This window comes from Gopherus flavomarginatus, chromosome 24 (genome assembly GCF_025201925.1).
Source record: "Gopherus flavomarginatus isolate rGopFla2 chromosome 24, rGopFla2.mat.asm, whole genome shotgun sequence".
Lineage (NCBI taxonomy): Eukaryota > Metazoa > Chordata > Testudines > Testudinidae > Gopherus > Gopherus flavomarginatus.
In genome coordinates, this window is record NC_066640.1 from 15,716,103 (window position 1) to 15,741,491 (window position 25,389).

The 25,389-nt window shown below is 55.6% G+C and overlaps 1 protein-coding gene and 2 long non-coding RNA genes across 5 annotated transcripts; 1 reads left to right on the top strand and 2 right to left on the bottom strand.

Annotated features, from left to right (window-relative positions):
* Positions 1-3,223: 3,223 nt before the first annotated feature.
* ARRDC2 (arrestin domain containing 2) lies at positions 3,224-24,662 on the bottom strand. 2 transcript variants are annotated; one of them, XM_050934472.1, is made up of 8 exons: positions 24,152-24,662; positions 7,866-7,932; positions 7,502-7,649; positions 6,636-6,738; positions 6,041-6,297; positions 5,397-5,559; positions 4,978-5,129; positions 3,224-4,881 (listed from the first exon to the last, which is right to left on the bottom strand). In XM_050934472.1, exons 1-8 carry the CDS (start codon positions 24,645-24,647, stop codon positions 4,828-4,830), a joined length of 1,440 nt encoding a protein of 479 aa, XP_050790429.1. In that variant the 5' UTR covers positions 24,648-24,662; the 3' UTR covers positions 3,224-4,827. The 2 variants fall into 2 exon arrangements, with proteins under 2 accessions (XP_050790429.1, XP_050790428.1); XM_050934471.1 differs by lacking the exon at positions 24,152-24,662 and adding an exon at positions 8,876-9,167.
* On the bottom strand, positions 21,647-22,475 carry LOC127040377 (uncharacterized). Its single transcript, XR_007771427.1, has 3 exons — positions 22,418-22,475; positions 22,005-22,087; positions 21,647-21,835 (listed from the first exon to the last, which is right to left on the bottom strand). It is a non-coding gene; the product is annotated as an uncharacterized LOC127040377 (long non-coding RNA).
* On the top strand, positions 22,059-23,982 carry LOC127040376 (uncharacterized). 2 transcript variants are annotated; one of them, XR_007771425.1, is made up of 4 exons: positions 22,059-22,073; positions 22,488-22,510; positions 22,676-22,898; positions 23,890-23,982. It is a non-coding gene; the product is annotated as an uncharacterized LOC127040376 (long non-coding RNA). The 2 variants fall into 2 exon arrangements; XR_007771426.1 differs by lacking the exons at positions 22,059-22,073; positions 22,488-22,510 and adding an exon at positions 22,984-23,065 and having other exon boundaries at positions 22,670-22,898; positions 23,890-23,962.
* Positions 24,663-25,389: the final 727 nt, after the last annotated feature.

Below are 25,389 nucleotides of genomic sequence, written 5' to 3' on the forward strand. Positions count from 1 at the left end.
TGAAAGGTAGCAGAGATGGTTACCTAAGTAGACCTAATTTACCTCGATTTCAGTAAGGTATTTGACATGGTTCCACATGGGGAATTATTAGTCAAATTGGAAAAGATGGGGATCAATATGAAAACTAAAAAGTGGATAAGGAACTGGTTAAAGGGGAGACTACAACGGGTCGTACTGAAGGGTGAACTGTCAGGCTGGAAGGAGGTTACTAGTGGAGTTCTTCAAGGATCGGTTTTGGGACCAATCTTATTTAACCTTTTTATTACCGACCTTGGCACAAAAAGCGGGATTGTGCTAATAAAGTTTGCGGATGACACAAAGCTGGGGGGTATTGCTAACACGGAGGATGACCGGGATATCATACAGGAAGATCTGGATGACCTTGTAAACTGGAGTAATAGGATGAAATTTAATAGTGAAAAGTGTAAGGTCATGCACTTAGGGATTAATAATAAGAATTTTAGATATACATTGGGGACACATCAGTTGGAAGCAACAGAGGAGGAGAAGGACCTTGGAGTATTGGTTGATCACAGGATGACTATGAGCCGCCAATGTGATATGGCCGTTAAAAAAGCTAATGCGGTTTTAGGATGCATCAGGCGAGGTATTTCCAGCAAAGATAAGGAGGTGTTAGTACCGTTATATAAGGCGCTGGTGAGACCCCATCTGGAATACTGTGTGCAGTTCTGGTCTCCCATGTTTAAGAAGGATTAATTCAAACTGTAACAGGTTCAGAGACAGGCTACTAGGATGATCCAAGGAATGGAAACCCTGTCATATGAAAGGAGACTCAAAGAGCTTGGCTTGTTTAGTCTAGCCAAAAGAAGGCTGAGGGGGGATATGCTTGTTCTTTATAAATATATCAGAGGGATTAATATTAGGGAGGGAGAGGAATTATTTAAGCTTAGTACCAATGTAGACACAAGAACAAATGGGTATAAACTGGACACTAGGAAGTTTAGACTTGAAATTAGATGAAGGTTTCTAACCATTAGAGGAGTGAAGTTCTGGAACAGCCTTCCAAGGGGATTAGTGGGGGCAAAAGACATATTGGCTTTAAGACTAAGCTTGATAAGTTTATGGAAGGGATGGTATGATGGGATAGCTTAATTTTGGCAATTGATCTTTGATTACCAGCAGATAAGTATGCCCAGTGGTCGGTGATGGGATGTTGGATGGGATGGGAATCTGAGTTACTGCAGAGAATTCTTTCCTGCTGGCTGGCTGGTGAGTCTTGTCCACATGCTCAGGGTTTAGCTGATCGCCATATTTGGGGTCGGGAAGGAATTTTCCTCCGGGGCAGATTGGCAGAGGCCCTGGAGATTTTTTGCCTTCCTCTGCAGCATGGGACATGGGTCACTTGCTGGTGGATTCTCTGCAGCTTGAGGTCTTCCAACCACAATTTCAAGACTTCAATAACTCGGACATAGGTTAGGGGTTTGTTATAGAAGTGGATGGGTAGGGTTCTGTGGCCTGCTTTGTGCAGGAGGTCAGACTAGATGATCACATTGGTCCCTTCTGACCCTAAAGTCTATGAATCTATGAACCAGTTGTTCTGTACTGTCTGCTATGCTACTGTGAATTGGCAATGAGATGACGGTTATCAGTCATTCTGTACCATCTGCTGCTGTCATAGGTGCTCCTGGCTGGCCTTAGCTGAGGTCGGCTGGGGGCACAAAGACCAAAATGGGAGAGGATGCTGCTATTCATTGCTGCAGCACCACATCTACCAGCAGCATGCAGTAGACATAGGGTGACATAAAAGAGTCAAGAAATGATTTTTTTCCCTTTTCTTTCACAGGGGCGGGGAGGAAGGGGGGGGGGGTAGATTGATGACATATCCTGAAACACCCCGGACAATGTGTTTGACCCTACAGGCATTGGGAGCTCAGCCAAGAATGCAAATGCTTTTCAGAGACTGCAGGATAGTTGGAGTCCTCCATGAGCATCCATTGGATTCTTTGGCTTTCCGTTACACTTGTCACACAGCACTGTGTTGTGGACTCTGTCTATCATAGCTTGGAGATTTTTTCAAATGCTTTCTCATTTCATCTTCTGTAACAGAGCTCTGATAGAACAGATTTGTCTCCTCATACAGCGATCAGATCCAGTATCTCCCTTACGGTCCATGCTGGAGCTCTTTTTGGATTTGGTACTGCATTGCCACCCCTGCTGATCAGAGCTCCATGCTGGGCAAACAGGAAATGAAATTCAAAAGTTTGCGGGGCTTTTCCTGTTTACCTGGCTAGTGCATCTGAGTTCGGATTGCTGTCCAGAGCAATCACAATGGTGCACCGTGGGATACCGCCCAGAGGCCAATACTGTCGATTTCCAGCCACACTAACCCTAATTCAATATGATCATACCAATTTCAGCACTACTCCTCTTGTCAGGGAGGAGTACAGAAACCGGTTTAAAGATCCCTTTATATTGATATAAAGGGCCCCATTGTGTGGACAGGTGCAGCGTTAAATCGGTTTAACGCTGCTAAAATCTGTTTAAACACGTAGTGTAGACCAGGTCTCTGGAGGAATGAAGCGTCCCCATGGAAAGTCAGGGACAGGACTGCCAGTAGGAACTTTTCACCTACAGAAACTGGAGCCACAGCTGGGCAGGTACAGCTTCTGCTAGAGCTGGCTAGGACCATCAGGCTAGTGCCCTGGCCCCATCCCCTCCCCACTAGCCCATGCACTTTCCAGTCAGGAGTACAGGTCTCCAAGGTTACTTTGGCTCAAAAGCAGATGCAACTAGTGCAGGTACCCAGGTGCACATGTGCTGTGATGGTGCAGACAGGCCCCACACTGGCAACAAGAGGGTTATTGAGTCTCTGAAGCCAATTAGCCCAACCCTGCCACACCTGGAAAGGGGGGTTAGTGGCCAAGACCTAGCCCAGTTCAGAGGTGACTGGGAAGGAGAGCGGCTTGAAAAAAGGCTGGCTGCAGCACCAGCTAGAAGGGACACTAGCCCTTTCAGACACCAGCTCCATGAGGATCTAACCCAGGGACCCCAGAAATACAAGCTGTACAAGTGCAGATAGAAGGATGGCAGGTTGGGTCTGGGAATCCAGGGAGTGAGGGACCGATGAAAACTGGTGGCCCAAAGCCTTCCCCTCCCTCTAGGTCACTGGCTGTACAAGCCTCTGTTAATGTGCTAGCATGAGCCCAGTTCTCAGGGCACCTAACAGGTGAGGCCAGCAGAAGGCAGCATTCAAGACACTATCTTCAGTATAACAAGTGTTTATTTCAAAACCTGGAGTTGTACAAAAGCAGAGTTAGACAAAATATTAAAAAACACCAGTTACAAGTATATAAAAAATAGCCTTTCTAGTTGCTAGTGAAGGAAAATTGACTGCATAGCTAAAGTAAGCAGGTTTGGGACCTTTTGCTTTGGCTGTCAGTGGTTCTAGCCCCCAGGCTGGGGGTGGCCACTTCAGGCAGTTTCAGCCTCAGATTATGGAGTGCACTGTTTATTAACCAACTATCAAGAGCCAAGATCTCTGGTCAAATCTGCACAGGGAGCAGTAAGACCAGCCTGAAGCCAAAGGCAGATGCACCCAAGCAGTCTTCATTACCAGCTCTTCTTCCTCTCCCAACAGGATTTACCAACTTTCAGTGCTTACAATCAGCAGCATCTTCCTCACCCTGCTAACAGCTGGCAGATCTGAGGCTCTTCCCCACCCACTAGGTGCTGGGTGAAGTGTTAGCAAGGCAGCAAGTCCACATGCAGGACTGGATTCAAGGCTCTTCCCTACTCAGCCTATAGCATCTACAGGCCTCACTGCATATACCTGCCAGTGCTGGGCTAGGTGACACTGACCATGTCAGCTCCTGTGTGGCCCTGCGGCTGGCAGCTTTCCCAATTTCCCATTCATCTTTTACTCAGGCACAGATGGCAAACAAATGCTACTGGGACAATTCTAGCTTGTGCCTTTGGGGCTGCCTTTTAAAGACCAAGGCACAGCTTCCTTCATCAGCGGGAGTTCAGTGGGTTTTGCATGTTTGTCTGGTGCCTGCCAGGCACCAAACTAGATCTGGTGACCAAGACAGCACCATAAATCTTGTTTATAGAACAAGGGTTCTTCCCTGAGCTTGCAGTGCTTGGCCCCCTGGCACCTGTACAATCCCCGACTCAAGGGAAAAAAGTCTTTACACATTTAGTGTCCCGGACTGTTAGACCAGAGGCAATGCACAGCCCCAGCAGCAGGCACCCTGGGACACAACGTAAGGCTCATGGGCGCTGGACAGCAAGTGCCAAGCCTCAGGCTGGGGAGAACAATCCCATTTTAATTCTTCAGAGACTGAAATCCTGGTGACTTTAAGAATGCAGTAGCTGGAGGGTGCCCTCAGATTACCATGGTGTTTAAACCCTTCCCCAGAGCCAGATTAAAATGCTTTCCAGTAATCCTGAGAAGCACTTCCCAGTCCTGTTTTGTATTGGCAGCAGTTAGCTGGAGCAGGACTATGGTAGCTGCAAGATGCAGGAGCTTGGCTCATTTGAACCCCATACTCCTGCAGAAGATTTCTTAACCCTCCACCCTCCTGTGCCTCCCTTGCACCACAGGCTCAGGAGCTGCTCCGACCCCACATGGCAAGTCCGACATCCTCATTTCAGCTTTGGGGCAAGGAGTCAGTCCATGGGATGTAGCCACATCAGGTGGTTTCAAGCGGCAGTGAGCAAACAGGTTCTCAGCTCCACACGAGCGCCGGCCTCGCAATAGCCTCTTGGATGCTGATCCAGATACCCAGGGTGGAAGTCCTGCGAGACTGCAAGCTTCTCATCCCCACAGGATTTGTATTCTAGTAACTGCACTCAGTGGCGCTTCCTTCAACAGGTCATGCAGCGTGGCCGGATGCCATCTGATGTGGGGTTTGGATCCACCTGAAAAGCCAAGTTAAGAAGTGTTTTACCAGACACCAGAGGGAGTTATCCCAGCAAGGGTCCCCCAGCCCAACCCCCGGGGGATGCTGTACTTACCTCTGAGTACAGTGGAGGAGGACGGTAGCGGAACTCTTGGATGTAAGCAAAGAAAGGGCCTCCCAAGCCAGTGCTGAGTTCATCCTCGCAGGGTGGGGACAGGTTCTGCGCAGACTCTTCACTGGACACAACAGATGAATATTCAGGAGGAGCTGGAAGGAGAACAGAGGCATTGTGTGGTTAGGCAAGAATCTGCTAGCAGGAGATGTGCAGGTAGTTACCTCTGCATTCAGCTACATCCCCTCTCATGGATACCTGGTTCCTGCAGCACAAGACCCACAAAGCCACATGCTAGGCAGAGTCCAGGGGTAGAGGACAAGGCTACCAGTTTGCTCAGACACTCCCTCGGGACCAGCTCACTTGGAGCTGCCACCCCATGCGGCTGGATCCCCATGCACTGAGAACAGCCACTTACTTACCCTCAGGCTCCTCCGGGATCACCATTCGGAGCCAGTCCAGGTTGACACTGTACTGGCTACTGACACTGGATGTGCGGCTCCCGAATGGATGCAGTGGGATTGTCCCAATCACAAGTGGCAATTCCAGGAGCAGCTTGGAGGTCCCAGGAATATCAACACAAACCTTTGAGGGGGAGGAAACAGGGGTCACTTCTGGCATTCCCTCAGCCCATGATGACGGGCAGCATCCAACTCTCCCCCGATGGGGTGGGATGCGAGTGTAGGCACAGCCTGGCCAGCAACGTGTTCCCTTGGCAGGCTGCTAAGCCAGGGCAGGAGGAAGCTAGTAGACAGCCTCTCCAGCAGGAATACGAGATTTTACCTGCACAGGCAAATATCTAGTTTGATGATGGAGTGGAGGAGGAGGGACTGGATATCAGCACAGGATAAGAACCTAGGAATCCACCCTTGCCACTGAGCCCAGAGCCAGGTGGCACCTCAAGTGGGCAGCTGACCCACAGGCATGAGGGGCCCAGCACAGAAAGGGCACTTCAGCAGAGTGACCAAGCCCTACTCAGCCACGGCTAAGAACTTAAGGCAGTGGGACATGTCAGCCTGTTTATTCAAGGCCTTGTGCTGCAGGTCAGATTTATTCTACAGCCTACCTTCAGGGCGTACTCCACACGGATAATGCGGCACTGGAGGATCGAGGGGCCCACTGGGGGGATCTTCAGCGCTCGGCCATGCCACACTTCTCTCTTCCCAGCTGCAATGGAGTCGCCTGCTATGCTGGCCACCACAGACTTCTTCTGCTTCTTGGCACCCCGGGCAATGAACGTCTGAGTCTGGATGATGGCAGCTTTGGGCACTATGGTGCGGGTGCTGCAGTTGTCAATTTCAGCAAAGATGGGGATGACCTCACCTGGCAGGAGAGCAACAGACCTGATAAAACCCACTGGCCCAGCCACATGGCATGCACTGCACCAGAGGAACCAGGCACGGCTAAGATGTAGCTTAACAAATGCGATCCCAGGCAGTTCTACATTTTCCTGCAATTCCAGCCCCTCCGCTCCCGGGAAGCTGTGCAGACCAAGGGCACGTCTGAGCAGCGTTCAGGGGCTGGGGCCTCTCTGGAGCTTCACACCAGTATGAAGAGCCCAGTCACAGCACGGATCTAGGAGCCCCATTGCCAGCCCCTGTACATTCCCCAGGGCAGTTACGCTCAGCACCCTTTGAAGAGCGAGTGGCCCGTTGAGTTACCTGGCGTGTAGCCTTTTCGGTCTATCTTGGCTGATACAGAGACCTGGCCCCGGTTGCAGTACCAGGCGCGAGCGAGCTTCTCCTTCACGCCTGCCTGAGGAGCCTAGAGGAAGGGACGGAAGCGAGTCAAGTTTTCGCTCTCTAGTCAGAAGCCCTCACCCACCTCTCCCTCCCGGGATCTCCACACAGCGGCCCGGCCCTCCCTCATATTGCTTGTCTCCAGCCCGAGTTGTGATCATGGAGATTAGTCACCAACTGAGCAGAGGGTAAAGTCCCAGGAATGGTTCCTCCTGCACCTTTTGGTTACATCTACCAAGCAAGAACAAAGCCCCAGCAGTGACTCTCAGGGCCCAGGTCAGCCGACCAGCTAAGATTAGCAGTGTAGACATGCCAGCTCCAAGACCCATCCCCCGCCTCGCTGGGAACCAGAGCCAGGCTCCAGCCCAAGCCCGGATTTCTACATGGATATTTTTAGCCCTGCAGCGCAAGTCCAGCGAGCCCAAGTCAGCTGGCCTGGGCTCTGAGACACTATCACAGGCCTCTTGTTTTGCTGTGCAGAGGCCTCCTGCCAGCACAACAGGCAGGGATGCTAATCTGGCTGCCTCATGTTTTTAAGACAAGGTTTTCAATCGAGATTAAGAGAAGCTCCATTTGGAGCACCTTGGTTTTGGAGGGCCCAGCTGCAGACGTTTAAGAGGGCCGGTGCAAGCCATGTTCTGAACATCTGGCCTTTTAAAGGCATCTCAAGTCAGGCCCCACATGTCACTAGTCACTCCGGATCAATCTTAGTCTGAGCTAAGGTCAGCTCTGAGCACACCGGCTGGGATCTCAGCTCTCTGAACTCGCTCTGGCTGGCGTTCACTTACCAGCAAGGCTGGGGTGTTGATGTCAATGGGCTCGATCACTGTGAATTCTCTCTTTGCTTTCTTGACAACGGACCAGGGTCTGTGCAGCTTGGCTTTCACCCAGTAGCGCACATTCCCATGCCGGCCTTCAAAGGAGGTGGCCAGAGTCCTGCCCAGGGAGAAGTGACAATGGTTGGGGGGGGAGGTTCTCCCCAGAATTCACAATGAGACACTTCATCCATCTACAGAGCAAACACCCAGAGCGTGCATATTTAAACTGGGCTTACTCCAGGGAGCTACTGATGTACTAAAACATTTCTACTGCCCCTCCCCATCCCACAGAAGCCTGCAGTGGTGCTAACACAACAAATAAAGCAGAACTTACTCGGGGAGCTGAAACGTGAAGGGGAATTCGTGTTTTCCCGCCTGCAGAACTGTGACTTCACCATTGTCTGGGGAGGGGAAAAAAAAAAAAAAAAAAAAAAAAAAAAGATTTAAAGGTTAGTATGATCAGATCTTTCCTGCAAGACTTCCTTATCAGAAGAGCACTGTTTGGCTGTCACTTTACAGGAAGTGCACTCCAGCCATTAGAAGTTACTTTCATTCTAACTCAGGAGGAGTCGGTGAAGCATTTGACACAGAAAAGCAAAATAAAGACCTGAATTCACAACAATTGTCACAAGAACAGGATGAGGCTTTGCAGAGTGTCATTTAGATTGAACACAAACTAGTCTTCATTTGATAGAGCAAGATCAGATTTATTTAAGTTAATATATATTGATTATTAAGAACCCAGAAGACATTCCAGGGAGCTCCAGGGTTAATAACTACCCAAACCCACATGCCAAGGTCTTCCTCACCTGGACTGCACCTTGCAAAATACCAACTCCGTTTAGTCTGACTGAAGTAATTGATGTGCAAACAAACTTTTGCCCTACAGCTCAACACGCACACACAATCCCTCTTCAAACATTTCCAAGGAGAGAGATTGGTGGGGGAGGGAAGGGACGGCCGGAGAGGGGAAATTAAAAAACAAAATCCCATTCGGTGGCATCTGCTGCTGTGTTTAGGAGGGGGAGACCCATCATTCGGTCCGCTAAACACACCCTAAGACCCTCTCCTGCCCGATCAGCAGGACTCCGGCACCACTTCCCGGTTATGTACGAGTGTGGGACCACCCGTGCCCTCTCTGCTGAGGGTCCAGCTGACGTCCCGCAGAAGTTTAGCGGAAGGCAGCTGAGTAGGGGGCTCAACCTTCCCCGGGGCATTCTTCGGAGACGGCTCCAGCACCGGGGAGTGACCGGTCCCCGCCCCAAGGGGTCACCCCGAGATCCCCAGACACAGCCCAGCCTAGCCCCGGGACAAAGCCTGCGCCCCCCCGGCCCGAGGATCTACCTGGCGCGGCCAGCAGCGTGTCGCGGTGGCTCAGGAACGGCACCTGGTCGCTGTAGCTCTGGGTGTAGGCGGTGCTGGAGCCGGCGCTGCGGGACTCGGTCCAGTGCACCTTGGCGCAGCCCTGGGCGTGCAGCTGCAGAGCCCCGAGCCGCGCCTCGCCGGAGAGCTCCAGCACCACCCGGCCCGACACCGCCTCGCCCGAGCTGAAGACGGGCGGCGAGTCCAGCTCGGGGCAGTCGAGCAGGACGCAGAAGCGGCGGAGCCGGTCGAAGAGCATCGCAGAGCCAGGGACGAGCGGAGCAGCCTGTGGGACACCGCGGCCGCGGGGCCCTTTAAATGCCATGTGGCGGGGCGGGCCGGGCCGCCCCCTCGCCCCGCGCCCAATGAGCCGCCAGCCTATCCCGCGCGGGGGCGGCCCGGCTGCCGGAGACTGACGGGCCGGGCGGTGCTAAACAAAGCCCCGGGCATGTGCGGGCCGGGCCGGGCCGGTGAGAGCCGCCTCCAGCCCCGCGCCCGACCCCCGGCTGGGGCTTTGCAGGCAGAGCCCGGGGGATGCAGCAACTCTCCCAGCCCCCGGAGATCAACTTTCCCCCACTGGGCAAAGCCGCAGCGGTCTCCCTGCCTGCTCCCGAGCCTGCCCTGCCCTTGCCGGGAAGGGGGCTCTGGCTCCAGCGGGAACTGCTGGCCGAGGGGATGGGCAGATGCCCAAACACCCAATACAACCTGCTCTTTCTGTTTAAACGGGACAGGAGAAAGGTACCTGCTATGAGTCTATTGGGGTGATTTAGTTGAGGTTGGTCCTGCTTTGAGCAGAGGGTTGGACTAGATGCCTCCTGAGGTCCCTTCCAACCCTGATATTCTATGAAACATTCGGAAACCGACCCTTGCATAGTCTGTCACCTCACCCAGCTGCGAGTGGAGTCACCCATAACAGTGACCCCCAGCCAGGCTGACCCTCCGCTGACCATTTGCTGGGTCCCTAGCTCGAGACAGATGACGGCCAGAAACCAGACGGCAGGATTCTGAAACCATCTCCTCTCTCAATTCTGGACATGCCACATCCTGTCCACGTGTCCTCCATCCCCAGGCCCAGCTTCAGCCACCTCCTCTGACCCCTCTGCTTGCAAATGCCACCTGCTCCTCCACCTCCAAATTCCCAACTGTCCCTGTCCTACAGTCCAGTAACACAAGCTACAGCACAGGCCATGCTAAGAAACCCTCCAGACGCTTTGCAGTCACTGCTCGGCTACATCCCCACAGGCATTTGGTACCACACTTTAAATGCACAAATGCTCGCAAGCGAAGTGTTGGGCCAAACCCAGAACACTGCAGATTTCCAGCATGATTGCAGGCAAGAAGTCAACCCAGCCAGCAGGCTCTCTGGGGCGACTGGGTACACACAGCATGTTTGCGGGGCACAAGGAGGAGTTTCAGGATCTTAGTGTTTGATGCTTTCAAAGGAAATAACCCAGCAGCTCCCCATTCCCACTTCAATTTAACTGAGCCCAGCATCCCCACAACAACTGTATACTTGCACTCAGTACAGTATTGATCAAAAGCCACTTTCCCCGAAGCCTGGTTGACAAGCTAGATGCTATGGGGCTTCTCACCAGGGGACAGCTCAGGTTAGCTGCTCCTCGCTTTGCTCCTTGGCCCATGTGCTTGTACAGCAGCAGGAGACACCCCCTCTTCTCCTAAAAGCAGAGGTGCCGATGGTACAGCCTTAGGCACTGAAACTCAATACCTGCCACCGCCTGATTTACCAAACTGGAGCAGCAGAGAGAACCACTCTGGGAGAGAATCACGTTATACACTTCCAGGGTGATACAGTGGTGTGTTTTACCCATAACTCTTGCAATTAATTAATGAGCAATTTGTCTTGCTTGTGTTTTTAACCAGGACAAGTCTAGTGCTGCGCAAGGTTTGTAAGTGGCCTAGCACTGCTCTGCGCTTCATATCTACAAAGCCCAGGAACAATTAAATAATCTCTCTTGTAAGTGGAGCGCTCCACTACCCAGGACAAACATGCATCAGTTGCCTATGGTGTTCAGCAAAAGGTAAAACAATGTTGTGCTGGAGGCTCTGTGGATACTGAGTTGATCCTCAGTGCAGGTGTCTCTGTGATTAATCATGCAAAAGACATGTGCCTGGCTGTAAAAAGGGACTGAAGGCACTAAAATGGCACAGGACTCCTAAGGGATTAAAGCAGCTCCAGCAGTTTTCACTTTAATTATTACTATTAATTTGTTAAGCATCAAGTGTGCTCTGCCCCCAGGCCTGGAGGTGGCAGTGGGCCAATGAAGACAGGAACATTTGACAAGTTACTCACCCTTGGCTGGAGAAAGCATGACTATAATAGAGCATCACTTCAGGCCATGCTGTCCAGGACCTGCCTGCTTCGAGTGCATTATTCTCTCAGCCATTGTAGATCTTGTTGGGCTGAAGCTGTGTAAGGCTTGGTTAGCTCAGAAAGCTCCATGTTTAATTCCTTAGGAGGTTTCTGCCTGGTACAGTACCAGGGAAGGGGCCTGTTGCTTTGTTACATGTATGTGCAGTGCCCTGCACAGCAGGGGCAGGGGCCCACCTGCTACCACCATGCAAACAGCAATAAAGATTGCAGGAGCTGAACCACATGCAATGGGAGTTTGCATGTGAATTCCAATAGGAATGGGGTGTGTGCCACAGCATGAGAAGGGTTAATTTGTGGCAGCCAGCTCCGGGAGGCTCCTTGTCATCCCTGTGGGTACCTCAGGGTACAATCACTCCTCACTCCCAGAGGGATACTTGCTGTCTTGTTTCAATGCAAAGACTTGCGCTGACTTCAGTGGGAGTTCAGTTGAGCCACTGTAAAAGACTGAAAATTTCCCCCCTCTCTCCATGGCCCCCATGCCCCTGAATCTGATCCTGACCATCTTTGAGGGAAGTACTGTCTGCATGTTAGAGATGGGGGACTGAGTCACAGCTCACAGAGAGACTCTAGGTCTGTCTGCACTGCAATCGGGGGGAGGAGTGTGTGATCATAGCACATGTAAGGCAGGCCTGAGCTACCTAGTGTGGGTTCCAATAGCAGTGAACCCACATTCCCTAAACTCTGGAACATCCATCCTGTTCGTGCTCTTTGTATGCTCCTCACAGCGCCTGTGCCTGGGTTCTGAATGAGGGGAGGCACAGATGCATTGAGAGAGTCTCTGAGGGTGGGACTGAGCTCTGCTGCTGAGCCTGTCGTCACTGCCTGTCTGCTGAGGTGAGCATGATGCTGCCAGGGTAGGTAGAGGAAGTTTTCCCTGCAATGTTATTTCACTAGGCAACGTCCCACTGACATGAACGGAATGTTGCACATCTGATTTCAGAAGACTTTGCCAATAGGAAGAGCAACGTTGTCTTGGGGTGACTTGCCGATCATGCATTCTCTGGCAGCCTGGGGCGGCAGTATTATGACACATCAGCTTTGCTAATCGGTCCACTCTGGCTCACCTGTAGGACTGCAGTTCTAGGAGGTCGGGCAATGTAAAGGTGTCTATAGGCCTGCACCAGCTGCTCTGCACCTGACTCCTCTGTGAGCCCCCTCAATTTCACAGGGCTGTGAGAAAGCCATTGTTCAGTACAGTGCATTGTGGAGCAGGGACCCAAATCTAACTGCAGGAGTTTCGGGGGCCTTTCCTCTTACTGCCCTGATAACCATAAAGTAATGCACGTTGGAAAAAATAATCCCAACCATACATACAAGACGCTGGTTCTAAATTAGCAGGGGTGGCTCCAGGCACCAGCGCTCCAAGCGCATGCCTGGGGCGGCAAGCCACAGGGGGCGCTCTGCCGGTTGCCGCTAGAGCGGCAGGCAGGGTGCCTTCGGCGGCTTGCCTGTGGAGGGTCCGCTGGTCCCGCGGCTTTGGCAGACCTCCGTAGGCACGCCTGCGGGAGGTCCACCGAAGCCGCGGGACCAGCGGACCCTCCGTGCTTGGGGCGGCAAAATGTCTAGAGCCGCCCCTGTAAATTAGCTGTTACCACCCCAAAAAAGAGATCTTGGCGTCACCATGGATAGTTCTCTGAAACCAACTGCTCAATGCACAGAAGTGGGCAAAAAGTCTAACAATAGGTTAGGACCAATTAAGAAAGGGATAGAAAATAAAACAGAAAATATCATATTGGCGCTATATAAATCACAGTTCTGTGTCCCGTTCTGGTCACCCCACCTCAAAAGGATAGAGTGGAACTGCAAAAGGTTCAGAGAAGGGCAACAAAGATGATCAAAGGGATGGAATGGCTTCCACACAAGAAGAGATTAAAAGGATTAGGCTGTTCATCTTAGAAAAGAGACAACGAAGGGGGCATATCATGGCGGTCTATAAGATCATGAATGGTGTGGAATAGTTACTAGATAAGTGTTATTTATCCTTTCCCACAATATAAAACTGGGGGTCACCCCATGAAATTAATTGGCAGCAGGTTTCATACAAAAAAGAGGAAGTACTTTTTCACACAATGCACAGCTAACCGATGAAACACATTTTCAGGGGATGTCGTGAAACCAAAAGTATAACTGAGTTCAAAAAAGAATGTATCAGTTCCTGGAGGATAGGTCCACCAATGGCTATTAGCCAAGATGATCAAGGACACACAACTCCATGCTCTGGGTGATCCTAAACTTCTGACTACCAGAAGCCAGGAGTAGAAGACAAGGATGGATCATTCCATAATTACCCTATTGTGTACACTTCCCCCGAAGCTCTGGTGCAGGACACTGTCAAAGACAGGACACTGGAGAAGATGGACCATGGTTGGACCCAGTATGCTAATTCTCGTGTTCTTATGCCCTTTTGGTGACAACAGATAGCCTATTTCAACCTTTAGAGCATGTAAATAATGTCAGAGATAACCAGGTCTGCTTATTAATTAGCATTTGTAAAGTACTTTGAAGAGAAGAGTGTGATATAAGTGTTCAGCTTTGTAATCTAACAGAAGAACTAATAAGAAAATTAAAGACAAAACTAGCTCAGTTAAGGTAGCCATGGAGTTCTTCATCAGGGCTACACTCACCCTCACCCAAATCTGCGTTGGTCCCTTAATTCCCTAATACATCCACATGAAATGGGAGTTAAGGCTGTATCAGTCATTTCACGGTACATTGCAGTGCCGTTGTACTTATCCTAAGGACAGGCGCTGAAACGCAGTCAATTCCTTGAGAAAGTCAAACAGAAAAGAAATCTCAACATGTGACAGATCCAAATGCACAGCGGAGGCCCCCCAAAGCACCCCAGCTGCCCCTCACAGTAACGTCAGGCGATTACCATGGGGATAAATAGCGTTTGCACTCTTATGCTGGAGGAAGCTGGTTTTTGATCTTCTCCCTTTCCTCCCAGTGTCGCAGGTTTCCCCACTCACTAATCACACCTTGTGCAGAGGAAAGAGGTTGACTTTTCTCCCTGTGCTCAGACAGGATCCCAGAGTTCCCTGGCACAAGCATCACAAGGTGGTGACAGTGCCGCTGACAGTGAACGTGCTCTCGTACAAAAGGGAAAATCGTCGCTAGCAGGCACTGCCTCGGCAGTGCCTGGGTTCGTGATTAGTCCCACGGCTCCCACCAGGGCTTTGCCCAGAGCCAGCCACTGCACAATCACAGGAATTTTCTGTCTAGCGCGCAGTATTAGCATATTCCGCAGTCTGCACCGCCACCCAGCGGGAGCCACGGAGCAAAGCAAGCCCAGGGTCCCTCTTCTCAGTAACACTCAGAGAGAGGAACCAGAAGGCATCTTTGCCTTGGTGTTTCGGAGCAGGGAACCAGAGGCACCTACTGGCCAAACAGCAGATTCACACGATTAACTGGTCACCAGTCATAGGTTGGTCCATCGGGGCCTTGGCCAAAGTTTTGACGACATAATAACTATAGCGATCAGGGGGGTGAAAAAGCCACACACCACCTGCCAGCGCAGCTGTGCCAGCAAAACTCCCAGTGCAGATGCAGCTACACTGACAGAAAAGACCTTATTTCGGCTTCGCTAATGTCATCTGGGGCAGTGGGGCTACTAAGCCGGCAGACAAACTCCATCTCTGGGTGAACTTCGTCTGCCCTCAGGGGTTGTGCCAGCGCAGCTGGACTGGCAGGGCATTGTCCTGTAGACTAGGGGGTTCTTTACCGACTCAAAACTCAGTCCAGTTTCAGGTGCTTCAGCTGCTGGTGATACTGGGGGGAAAAGGGGAAATTTGTCCCCCAAAACATAATCTTCAAGAGGCCCCAAAATATTGCCAGAAAGGCCAAAATATGTACATTATGTACAGTTTTCATCCTGTACATAAATTACAAATCACAGCAAAATACTGACACAGGAGCCAAACTTTTCTTTTCTAAATTCTTGAAATCCAAGATTTTCCAGGGCTCTCACTAGCCCTGGGACTCCTGGAGGTTAGTTTTTAAATACTGACAACCATGGCCCCCACATACTCACTTCCCCCCTCCTCCAATAATGAGACCCTAGAACCGGCTCTGCTCAGTTTCAGCCAAAGGTTCCCAGCTGCCCTGCAGTCGCCTGGCCTCAGTCCCCCCACACACCTTGGGGTCTGTCCTAACACTCCCCTGGGCCGAGAACACCCTTGTCCCAGGATAGTTTATTATGCACGTCTCAAAGTAAACTAAAGTCCCGTACTGTAACTCATACCCCATGGCTCTGCTGCCTTTTGTCCCTCTGGACTCCTCTTCAGTCCCCCATCTTCCTTCCTGGGCTCCCCCCATGACCCTCCCCCCCGCAGGTCACAGGCTCTAACAATGCAATAACACATAATCCACATCTACCCGCCTGGGATTAACCCTGCAGGGTCCTTTTCCAGCTCCCTTCCTCTCGTACAGGACAACGGCCACCGAGATGTTCTCCTGGGCTTTCCTTCCAGCACCCACCGAGAGTGGCTAGAACCCCCTGCTGCTCTGCAGGCCCTTGGTTTCTTTCAGCCTCAGTTCTCTCCCAACTGCTTATACAAAAGTGGGCACAGATCACTCCCTGGGCCTGCCTCAGGCTCCAGAGCACCCAGGCCCATATTTCCTGTGCCCAGGTGCTACCCCGCCCCTAGCCAGGGCACACCTGGGCAGGCCGAGGAGGACTGAAGCACTGTGACAAGATGCAATCATGGAAGGTGAGGGAGAGGCCCAGTCACCCAATGTGCAGATCCAGTGCCAGGAGTGCGCAGCATGTGCCTTGGAAAGAGCCCACCAGGGTTCTGTCAATTATCGAGGGGTAGCTCTGCCTCAAATGCAATGGAGCTTCCTGTAAGAGCCTGCGAGAGGCACCGAGCCCAGCTCCCTCCTGCCTGGCCTCTCGGGACACCAATGCAAAGCAGGACCCAAACACTGCCACGTCAGAAAGGCAGTGTGTCAAGCCCACGCTGCACAGGGGCCCAATCCTGCATCGCCCTGCCGCTTCTCCCGTGCAACACTAGTGGAAAACATCCCCCGTTCACTTAATCACCACACTGCACTCCCTTTGCATCAGTATAAATGGAAACACGAGGTGCAGGGCAACGGAGAACATGTCCAACAGATTAAGTGGCTTGAACCTGAGTGGGAGTCAGGACTCTGGGCCCTATTCTCGATTCTGCAGGGGAGAAGTGGACTTAGTGTCTCTAGCCAGGTTCTTCAACGACGCTACAGTCCATTTTTGGTGCCCATGTGACTCGCTTGTAGCAACAATTCTGCAGACACCTACACGTGTTAACTGTAAGCAGATGAGCAGACCCACTGAAATCACGTGCTCAGAGTTACGTCCATTTGTGAGTGTTTGCACCAGCAAGACCCTTGTCTCTCTGTGCCACTCGTTCCTTGGCTGTGAAACAGGTACAGTAAAACCCAGATCCAGGGGGACATTGTCAAAACTAACATAGGCACTCAGAGGCCAAAGCCCCATTGAAAGTCAATGAAACGTGGGTGCCTAAGACACTGAGGTGCTTTTGAAAATGTTACTCTTAGACTGAGCTCTTGGGCACAGGGCCAGTTCTGCTGGGGGTTGTGCATGGCCCAGCACAGTGGGGCCTGCTCTCTGGGCACTACCATAATGCAGCTAATAAACACCCCAGGTAAAGTGCTTGGGGATTGCCGATGGCAGAGCTGGAAAAGGGGGGGCAGCTTTGGGTACAGGCTCTCTCTGAATACTCTGAACAGAGGGTTCCCCAAAGGAGGCACACGCCAGACCTGAGCCAACAACCCAGCTGCCTCCTGTGCGTTGCCTGACAGCCAGCCTGCAAGCGGTAAGTGACCCCGGCACAGGGCACCATGTGGGGAGGAAAGTCTGGGCCCTCAGGCTGGGTTTCTGGAGGGATTGGCATGATTGTACGTCGTCTCCTTAGCGCACACAGGCTGCCATAGCACAAGGGCACCTGAGCAGCCCGGGGGACAAACGCTGCTGCTCTGCAGGCTGGGGAGAGGATCAGAGAAGAGGAAGGAGGGACGATGTAAACCCTGAGTTCAGCTGGGCCAGTGCAAACCGGGGAAACCACAGGAACATGAGACCCCCACACGACAGGCTGTGGAGCTGTGCTGACTGGAGCCATGTGGGTGCAGCCTGCTGGGGGAAGCCACCGCTCCCTTTCTGCACAGCTCTCCCCGGGCTCAGCTCCTGCATGCGGGTAGGGCTATAAGGAGCTCACAGCTCAGCAGGAAGCTCAGCACCCCACCCACTGGGGCTCTGTTCCCTGTTGTTACCATGACACCCACTGCATTTTTTTTTAAAACCCCAGGCAACCAGTAGATCTCAGCAGGAAGAAGCAGCAGCTGCTGCAGGAGGAGGGAGAGGCCACGTGGGTGGTGCACAGAATGCTGACGACAGGCCCTTCTGCACCCCACACACTCCTCAGCAAGGGGCCCGGGGCCCCTGCAGCCCTCCTGATGAGGGGTATGAGCACTGGGTGCAGCCCCCAGGGCAGCAGCCTTGGCTGCACAATGGCTTTTCTCAGTAGCACACCATGCGCTGCCTGCTGTAGCACGTCCCTCGCCTCCTCCTGTCCTTCAGGAAGCAGTGATCCCACACCTGGTGCCCCAGGGAGAGCACGAACCCAGCACAAGGTCATAGCCAATAAAATCACAAACCCTGGAGTCTGGCAAAACGCATCGCAGATCCCCATGGGGCCTGGATAAACCTGGGTGAGGCCAGGGGCCAGCAGACCAATGGAAATACCCATCTCAGCTCCAAGCTCCACCACAGCGGGGTCATGCCAGGACAGAGCATCCAGGGTCTGGCTACGTGCCTCCCCCGTGGCTCCAGGGGGGTCTTGCAACATGCAAACTAAGCCATGAAATCTAAACACAGACAGCGGCTCGTGGCTTCCCAGGGGAGAATCACAGGGCGTATTAATGGGGAACAAACCTCACCCCATCATCCTCCTAGCTGCATGCAACCAGGAGAGCACCTCCCTGTGTGAGCTCATGGTGGGGCCTCTCCCCAACCCCCTTATCTACTCACCCTCCTTTCACTGTAACATAGAGTGGCAGTGCAGGAGCCAGAGCCCCTGCTCAAGGGGAGGGAAACCAAGGGCTGGATTCACCAGGATGCTGCAGCTGCCTACTGCTGCTGTGGTGGCACAGAGCAGCCAGTGTGAACCAGCAGATCTGGCCCTTTGCGCTTACCTGAAAGAAAAACAACTCACCAAAGGAACCACCACGATCCACCCCACCTGGGACAGTGATTCCTCACATCCCACATCTGATTATTCAGTTTTAACACATTCTTCTAGCCAGAAATGTCGCTTGTGTCCTTCTGGGGTGAGTGGCTGGGTTCCCATGCCAGACGTGGCCAGAGATCTGCAAACTACATGCTTGGCAGTCACACATCCACTCCCAGCTCAACCCCTGCAGCCCCCTGGCCACTGCATGAATTCACAGGGATTGGCTTCCTCCACCTGGTACCTGGATCAGCATTTACACTTCAGAAAAATGCCAATATTCACAGTATCGGGTGGGGAGAATCAGGCCAACTGGGAAGCAAAACAGGGTTTCCCTATGGGCCATCCCTGCCATGGATATCTCCTGGGCAGAGACTCCATGGGGAGAACACCTTCATTAGACAAGGCAAAGCTAATGGCTTGATGGCTGTTAGTGAGCACAGAACCCCTGTGCTATTGGTCCTGTCCATCCTAGCTTGGCTGCACTGTGCTGGGAGGGCCGGAGCAGGCTGTGTCTATCAAGCTGATTAAAGTTGAAGTCCAGGAAGGGTGTATGGGGCCAGAGCCATGGAACAAGAACAAATATTTGCCAGCCTGCTAAGTGCTCCATTCACACCTGGGAAGACTTCACTGTTTACCCGTCTCTGTACAAACAAAGCAAGAGCCTCAGGACACCGAGCCCCTGGCACAGAGGTTTGGTCCAAAGAGGGCTGGTGCCAGCAGCAGAGAGAACTCCCTCGAGGGGATGCTGGCATGGGAGCAGGTGAGTCAGAGGCACTTTGTGAGTGTCTTTGGCTTTCAGTGGGAAACAAGGCTTACGTCCAGTAAAGCCAAGGGCACTGAGGCATGTTGAACCCCCACCCCAGCATCTCGCAGGGCAAACCTGCCCTTACAGGAGTTGTGGTCACAAGCCCTCCAGGCCTGGAGCTCGCTAGCTGCATCTCTGTGAAAGGCCTGAGGCTGAACAGCCCCTCTGTAGTCAACGCCCGTGAAACCCCAGCTGGTGCCCTGGGTCACGTGCTGGCCTCCCCCAGCTCCACAGAGCCAGGAGGCTTTTCTCACAGAGTTTCATTGCTGCTCCCTGCCAGGTGTGGGAGAGGCACCAAGATTGGGGGTGGGGGTCATGCTGGCCCTGCTCTGAGGTTTGGCATCTCCTGGCTCCTGGGCCTGGCGGAGGAAGGCTTCCTGGGAAGTGCTATCAGCAGGACACCTAGCCCACCAGCATTAGCCAGTGCTGGACAGGGAGCTGACTAGGTTCCATGGCTGATTTAGAGTTTAGAAACTGCCCAGAGCTACAGCCCTGCCAGTGCTGCTCTGAACACGAGCCAGGAATCATCTGCCCTCCTGTGAGAGCTCAGTGCCTCACTCTCCCCTGTAGGAGCCTGTGGGCAGGGAGAGGCTGATGAACTGTCCATCGTTTGCAGGGTCTAATACTGAGCTGATTTCACTACCCCTCCATGTGGGGCAAGGAACAGCCCCTGAAAGGGCCGATTCGAGCTACTGGAAAACCAGGGCTTGTATTTAGTCAGGAAGGATCCCCAGCCCCTGCACGTCTGGCACCACCCTACTCTGGCTGGAGTCACATCTGGACTTCCCACAGCTGATTGTAGGGGTCTGATTGTGACACCCTAGTTCCAGAAGTCATATCCTCAGCCCTGTGACGGGCTAGTCCAGGCAAAGTTCCCGTTGCTCAATCCTGCCTTCCCGCCCATGCAGAGAGGTGGGAAATCTTGCATGAAGTGGGCAAGCTCTTACCTGTCTGCAGAAATGGGAACATGCTGATTGACCAGATCACACCTCCACAAGTGCCAGTGCACTGGAGGTAAAGAGCTACCCCGAGACATGGGCGCAAGTACCATCCCCTTCCCAGCTAGAGCCTGGCACAGCTCATCGAGGTCCCGTTTGCCTCTCAGCTCTGGAGACCGGAGTAAATAACTTGGGCAGGGAAAGGGGAGAGCCACAGCTTTTCGAAGTTTGCCCCTGGGGTGTTCACACAACAGCGGCTCCTGTGAGACTCTGCGCGGAGCAGACACTGAACCAAGATCCCTCGGTGCCACCTGGCACTGCCACCTCACCCAGCCCAATCACACACCACAAGGAGCACAAGCTCATGGACCCAAATACTCCTGGGGCAACAGAACCAGGTGGGACAAACCTGTACCCTTCATCACCAAAACAGGCACCACGCACAAGAAGCTAGAGGACGACGTGAAGGAAACGCCCTGCTCAGATGCCAGGACACCTCCTGGCAGGCAGGCAGGGCTGGGCACTGGGACAGACACAGCTAAGGGGACGATGTGGCTCCCCAGGGGTGTCAAGGGGACAGTCCCAGAGGTGGGCAGGGCTGGGCAGCAGGACAGATACAGCTAAGGGGGACGATGTGGCTCCCCAGGGGCACAAGGACGCACTCCTGGCAGGCGGGCAGGGCTGGGCACCGGGACAGAGACGCTAAGGGGGACGATGTGGCTCCCCAGGGGTGCCAGGGACACACTCCAGCAGGCAGGCAGGGCTGGGCACTGGGACAGAAACAGCTAAAGAGGGATGATGTGGCTCCCCAGGGGTGCCAGGGACACACTCCAGCAGGCAGGCAGGGCTGGGCACTGGGACAGAAACAGCTAAGGGAGACGATGTGGCTCCCCAGGGGCACAAGGAAACACTCCCGGCAGGCGGGCAGGGCTGGGCACCAGGACAGAAACAGCAAAGGAGGACGATGTGGCTCCCCAGGGGCACAAGGACACACTCTCAGCAGGTGGGCAGGGCTGGGCACTGGGACAGAGATAGCTAAGGGGAACGATGTGGCTCCCGGGGGTGCCAGGGACACACTCCCGGCAGGCGGGCAGGGCTGGGCACTGGGACAGAGACAGCTAAGGAGGGATGATGTGGCTCCCCGGGGGTGCCAGGGACACACTCTCGCAGGCGGGCAGGGCTGGGCACAGGGACAGAGACGCTAAGGGGGACGATGTGGCTCCCGGGGGTGCCAGGGACACACTCCCGGCAGGCGGGCAAGGCTGGGCACTGGGACAGAGACAGCTAAGGGGGGACAATGTGACTCCCCAGGGGCACAAGGATGCGCTCCCGGCAGGCGGGCAGAGGTGGGCACAGGGACAGAGACAGCTGAGGGGGACCATGTGGCTCCCCGGGGGTGCCAGGGACACACTCCCGCAGACGGGCAGGGCTGGGCACCGGGACAGAGACAGCTAAGGGGGACGATGTGGCTCCCTGGAGTTGCCAGGAACACACTCTTGGCAGGCGGGCAGGGCTAGGCACAGGGACAGAGACAGCTAAGGGGGGACGATGTGGCTCCCCGGAGGTGCCAGGGACGCACTCTTGGCAGGCGGGCAGGGCTGGGCACTGGGACAGAGACAGCAAAGGAGGACGATGTGGCTCCCCAGAGGTGCCAGGGACACAGTCTTGGCAGGCGGGCAGGGCTGGGCACTGGGACAGAGACAGCTAAGAGGGATGATCTGGCTCCCCGGAGGTGCCAGGGACAGACTCTCGGCAGGCGGGCAGGGCTGGGCACAGGGACAGAGACAGCTAAGGGGGAAGATGCGGCTCCCCGGGGGTGCCAGGGACACACTCCTGCAGGCGGGCAGGGCTCGGCCCCGGGACAGAGACGCTAAGGGGGAAGATGTGGCTCTTCGGAGGTGCCAGGGACACACTCTCGGCAGGCGGGCAGGGCTGGGCACAGGGACAGAGACGCTAAGGGAGACAATGTGGCTCCCCAGGGGTGCCAGGGACACATTCCCGCAGGTGGGCAGAGCTGGACACAGGGATGGAGACAGCTAAGGGGGACGATGTGGCTCCCCGGGGGTGCCAGGGACACACCCCCGCAGGCAGGAAGGGCTGGGCACAGGGACAGAGACGCTAAGAGGGACGATGTGGCTCCCCAGGGGCACAAGGACACACTCTCGGCAGGCGGGCAGGGCTGGGCACTGGGACAGAGACAGCTAAGGGGGGACGATGTGGCTCCCTGGAGTTGCCAGGGACACATTCCCGCAGGTGGGCAGGGCTGGGCCCCGGGACAGAGACGCTAAGGGGGATGACGTGGCTCCCCACGGGTGCCAGGGACACACCCCCGCAGGCGGTCAGGGCTGGGCACTGGGACAGAGACAGCAAAGGAGGACGATGTGGCTCCCCAGGGGCACAAGGATGCGCTCCCTGCAGTTGGGCAGGGCTGGGCACAGGGACAGAGATGCTAAGGGGGAAGATGTGGCTCCCCGGAGGTGCCAGGGACACACCCCCGCAGGCGGGCAGGGCTGGGCACTGGGACAGTGACGCTAAGGAGGACGATGTGGCTCCCCGGAGGTGCCAGGGACACACCCCCGCAGGCGGGCAGGGCTGGGCATAGGGACAGAGATGCTAAGGGGGACGATGTGGCTCCCCGGAGGTGCCAGGGACACACTCCCGGCAGGCGGGCAGGGCTGGGCACAGGGCCAGAGACAGCTAAGGAGGGATGACGTGGCTCCCCGGAGGTGCCAGGGACACACTCCCGCAGGCAGGCAGGGCTGGGCACTGGGACAGAGACGCTAAGGGGGAAGATGCGGCTCCCCGGGGGTGCCAGGGACACACTCCCGCAGGCAGGCAGGGCTGGGCACTGGGACAGAGAAGCTAAGGGGGAAGATGCGGCTCCCCGGGGGTGCCAGGGACACACTCTCGGCAGCCGGGCAGGGCTGGGCACTGGGACAGAGACGCTAAGGGGGAAGATGCGGCTCCCCGGGGGTGCCAGGGACACACTCCCGCAGGCGGGCAGGGCTGGGCACTGGGACAGAGACGCTAAGGAGGACGATGTGGCTCCCCGGGGGTGCCAGGGACACACTCCCGCAGGCGGGCAGGGCTGGGCACTGGGACAGAGACGCTAAGGAGGACGATGTGGCTCCCCGGGGGTGCCAGGGACACATTCCCGCAGGCGGGCAGGGCTGGGCCCCGGGACAGAGACGCTAAGGGGGAAGATGTGGCTCCTCGGAGGTGCCAGGGACACACTCTCGGCAGGCGGGCAGGGCTGGGCACTGGGACAGAGACGCTAAGGGGGAAGATGCGGCTCCCCGGGGGTGCCAGGGACACACTCCCGCAGGCGGGCAGGGCTGGGCACTGGGACAGAGACGCTAAGGGGGAAGATGCGGCTCCCCGGGGGTGCCAGGGACACATTCCCGCAGGCGGGCAGGGCTGGGCACTGGGACAGAGACGCTAAGGAGGACGATGTGGCTCCCCGGAGGTGCCAGGGACACACTCTCGGCAGGCGGGCAGGGCTGGGCTCCGGGACAGAGACGCTAAGGAGGACGATGTGGCTCCCCGGAGGTGCCAGGGACACACTCTCGGCAGGCGGGCAGGGCTGGGCACTGGGACAGGGACGCTAAGGAGGAAGATGCGGCTCCCCGGAGGTGCCAGGGACACACTCCCGCAGGCGGGCAGGGCTGGGCCCCGGGACAGAGACGCTAAGGGGGAAGATGCGGCTCCCCGGAGGTGCCAGGGACACACTCCCGCAGGCGGGCAGGGCTGGGCACTGGGACAGAGACTCTAAGGGGGACGATGTGGCTCCCCGGGGGTGCCAGGGACACACTCCCGCAGGCGGGCAGGGCTGGGCCCCGGGCCGGACCGCAGCAGCCGCTCGGCCGGGCCGGGCCGGGCCGGGCAGGGACTCACCGCGGAGCAGCTGGCAGCGCGCCCGGAGGTAGGGCTCGTAGGCGCTGTAGTCGCTGTACACCGTGTTCATGCCCACGCTCCTGCTCTCCAGCCAGTGCGCCGTGGCCAGGCCCCGGGCGCAGACCTCCAGCGCTCGCACCCTCAGCGGCGCGCTGAGCTCCAGCACCACCTGGCCGGAGAGCAGCTCCCCGCCGCGGTAGCCGCCCTGCGCCGGGCCCGCTGCCAGCTCCAGCGCGAAGCTGCGGATCTTGCCCAGGTGCTGCATGGCCGGCGGGGGCCCGGCAACCTCCGTCCCCCGAGCCGAGCCGAGCCGAGCCTCCCCGGCGGGGCTGGGCTCCGGAGAGCGAGCGCGGCCCCGCGCAGCTCGGCGTGTCGCTGCGCCCCGGCCGGGGAGGGGCAGGCGCCGCCGCCTCGCAGGGACCGCCCGGAAAGCGCCGCAGCCCCGCCCCAGCCCCGCGCTGGGCCCGGTTCCCCGCACGCCCGCGCCAATGGCCATTTAAGGCTCTTTGCCGCCCTGCTTTGCCTTGAGCCCGGCTCCGCTTCGTGTCTCGTTGCCTTTCAGGGCAGCAGCCAGGAGGGAGCCCAGCAGGGCGCAGCCCTTGTAGCGGTCAGCTCAGAGTGCTGCACATGGTTCCCTTTTTGCATATGGGGAAACTGAGGCACTGAGCGGGGAAGCGCCTAGCCCAAGATCACCCAGCAGGCCAGTGGCACAAGGGGGAATAGTATCAGAGGGTAGCCGTGTTAGTCTGGATCTGTAAAAGCAGCAAAGAATCCTGTGGCACCTTATAGACTAACAGACGTTTTGGAGCATGAGCTTTCGTGGGTGAATACCCACTTCCTCAGATGCATGGGAGAATAGAATCCAGTTGCCTGATGCTGGGTCTAGAGCAGGGTGGGCAAATTACGGCCTGAGGGTCGTATCTGGCCCCAGGACCGGCACTAGGGGTTTGAGCACCCTAGGCGGATGGCAATTTCGCCGCCCCGCACGCTGGTCCCGTGGCTCCGGTGGAGCTGCCGCAGTGGTGCCTGCGCAGGGTCCGGTGCTCCGTGGCTCCAGTGGAGCTGCCGCAGTGGTGCCTGCGCAGGGTCCGGTGCTCCGTGGCTCCGGTGGAGCTGCCGCAGTGGTGCCTGCGCAGGGTCCGGTGCTCCGGGGCTCCGGTGGAGCTGCCGCAGTGGTGCCTGCGCAGGGTCCGGTGCTCCGTGGCTCCGGTGGAGCTGCCGCAGTCGTGCCTGCGGGT

Coding starts and splice junctions, on each gene's coding strand:
- ARRDC2 (XM_050934472.1), bottom strand. CDS start 24,647: ATGGCCATTGGCGCGGGCGTGCGGGGAACCGGGCCCAGCGCGGGGCTG. Junction 6,739..7,501: donor TCAACACCCCAGCCTTGCTG/GTAAGTGAACGC, acceptor CCCTTCCTCTAG/GCTCCTCAGGCAGGCGTGAA. Junction 6,298..6,635: donor CCGAAAAGGCTACACGCCAG/GTAACTCAACGG, acceptor CTCTCCTGCCAG/GTGAGGTCATCCCCATCTTT.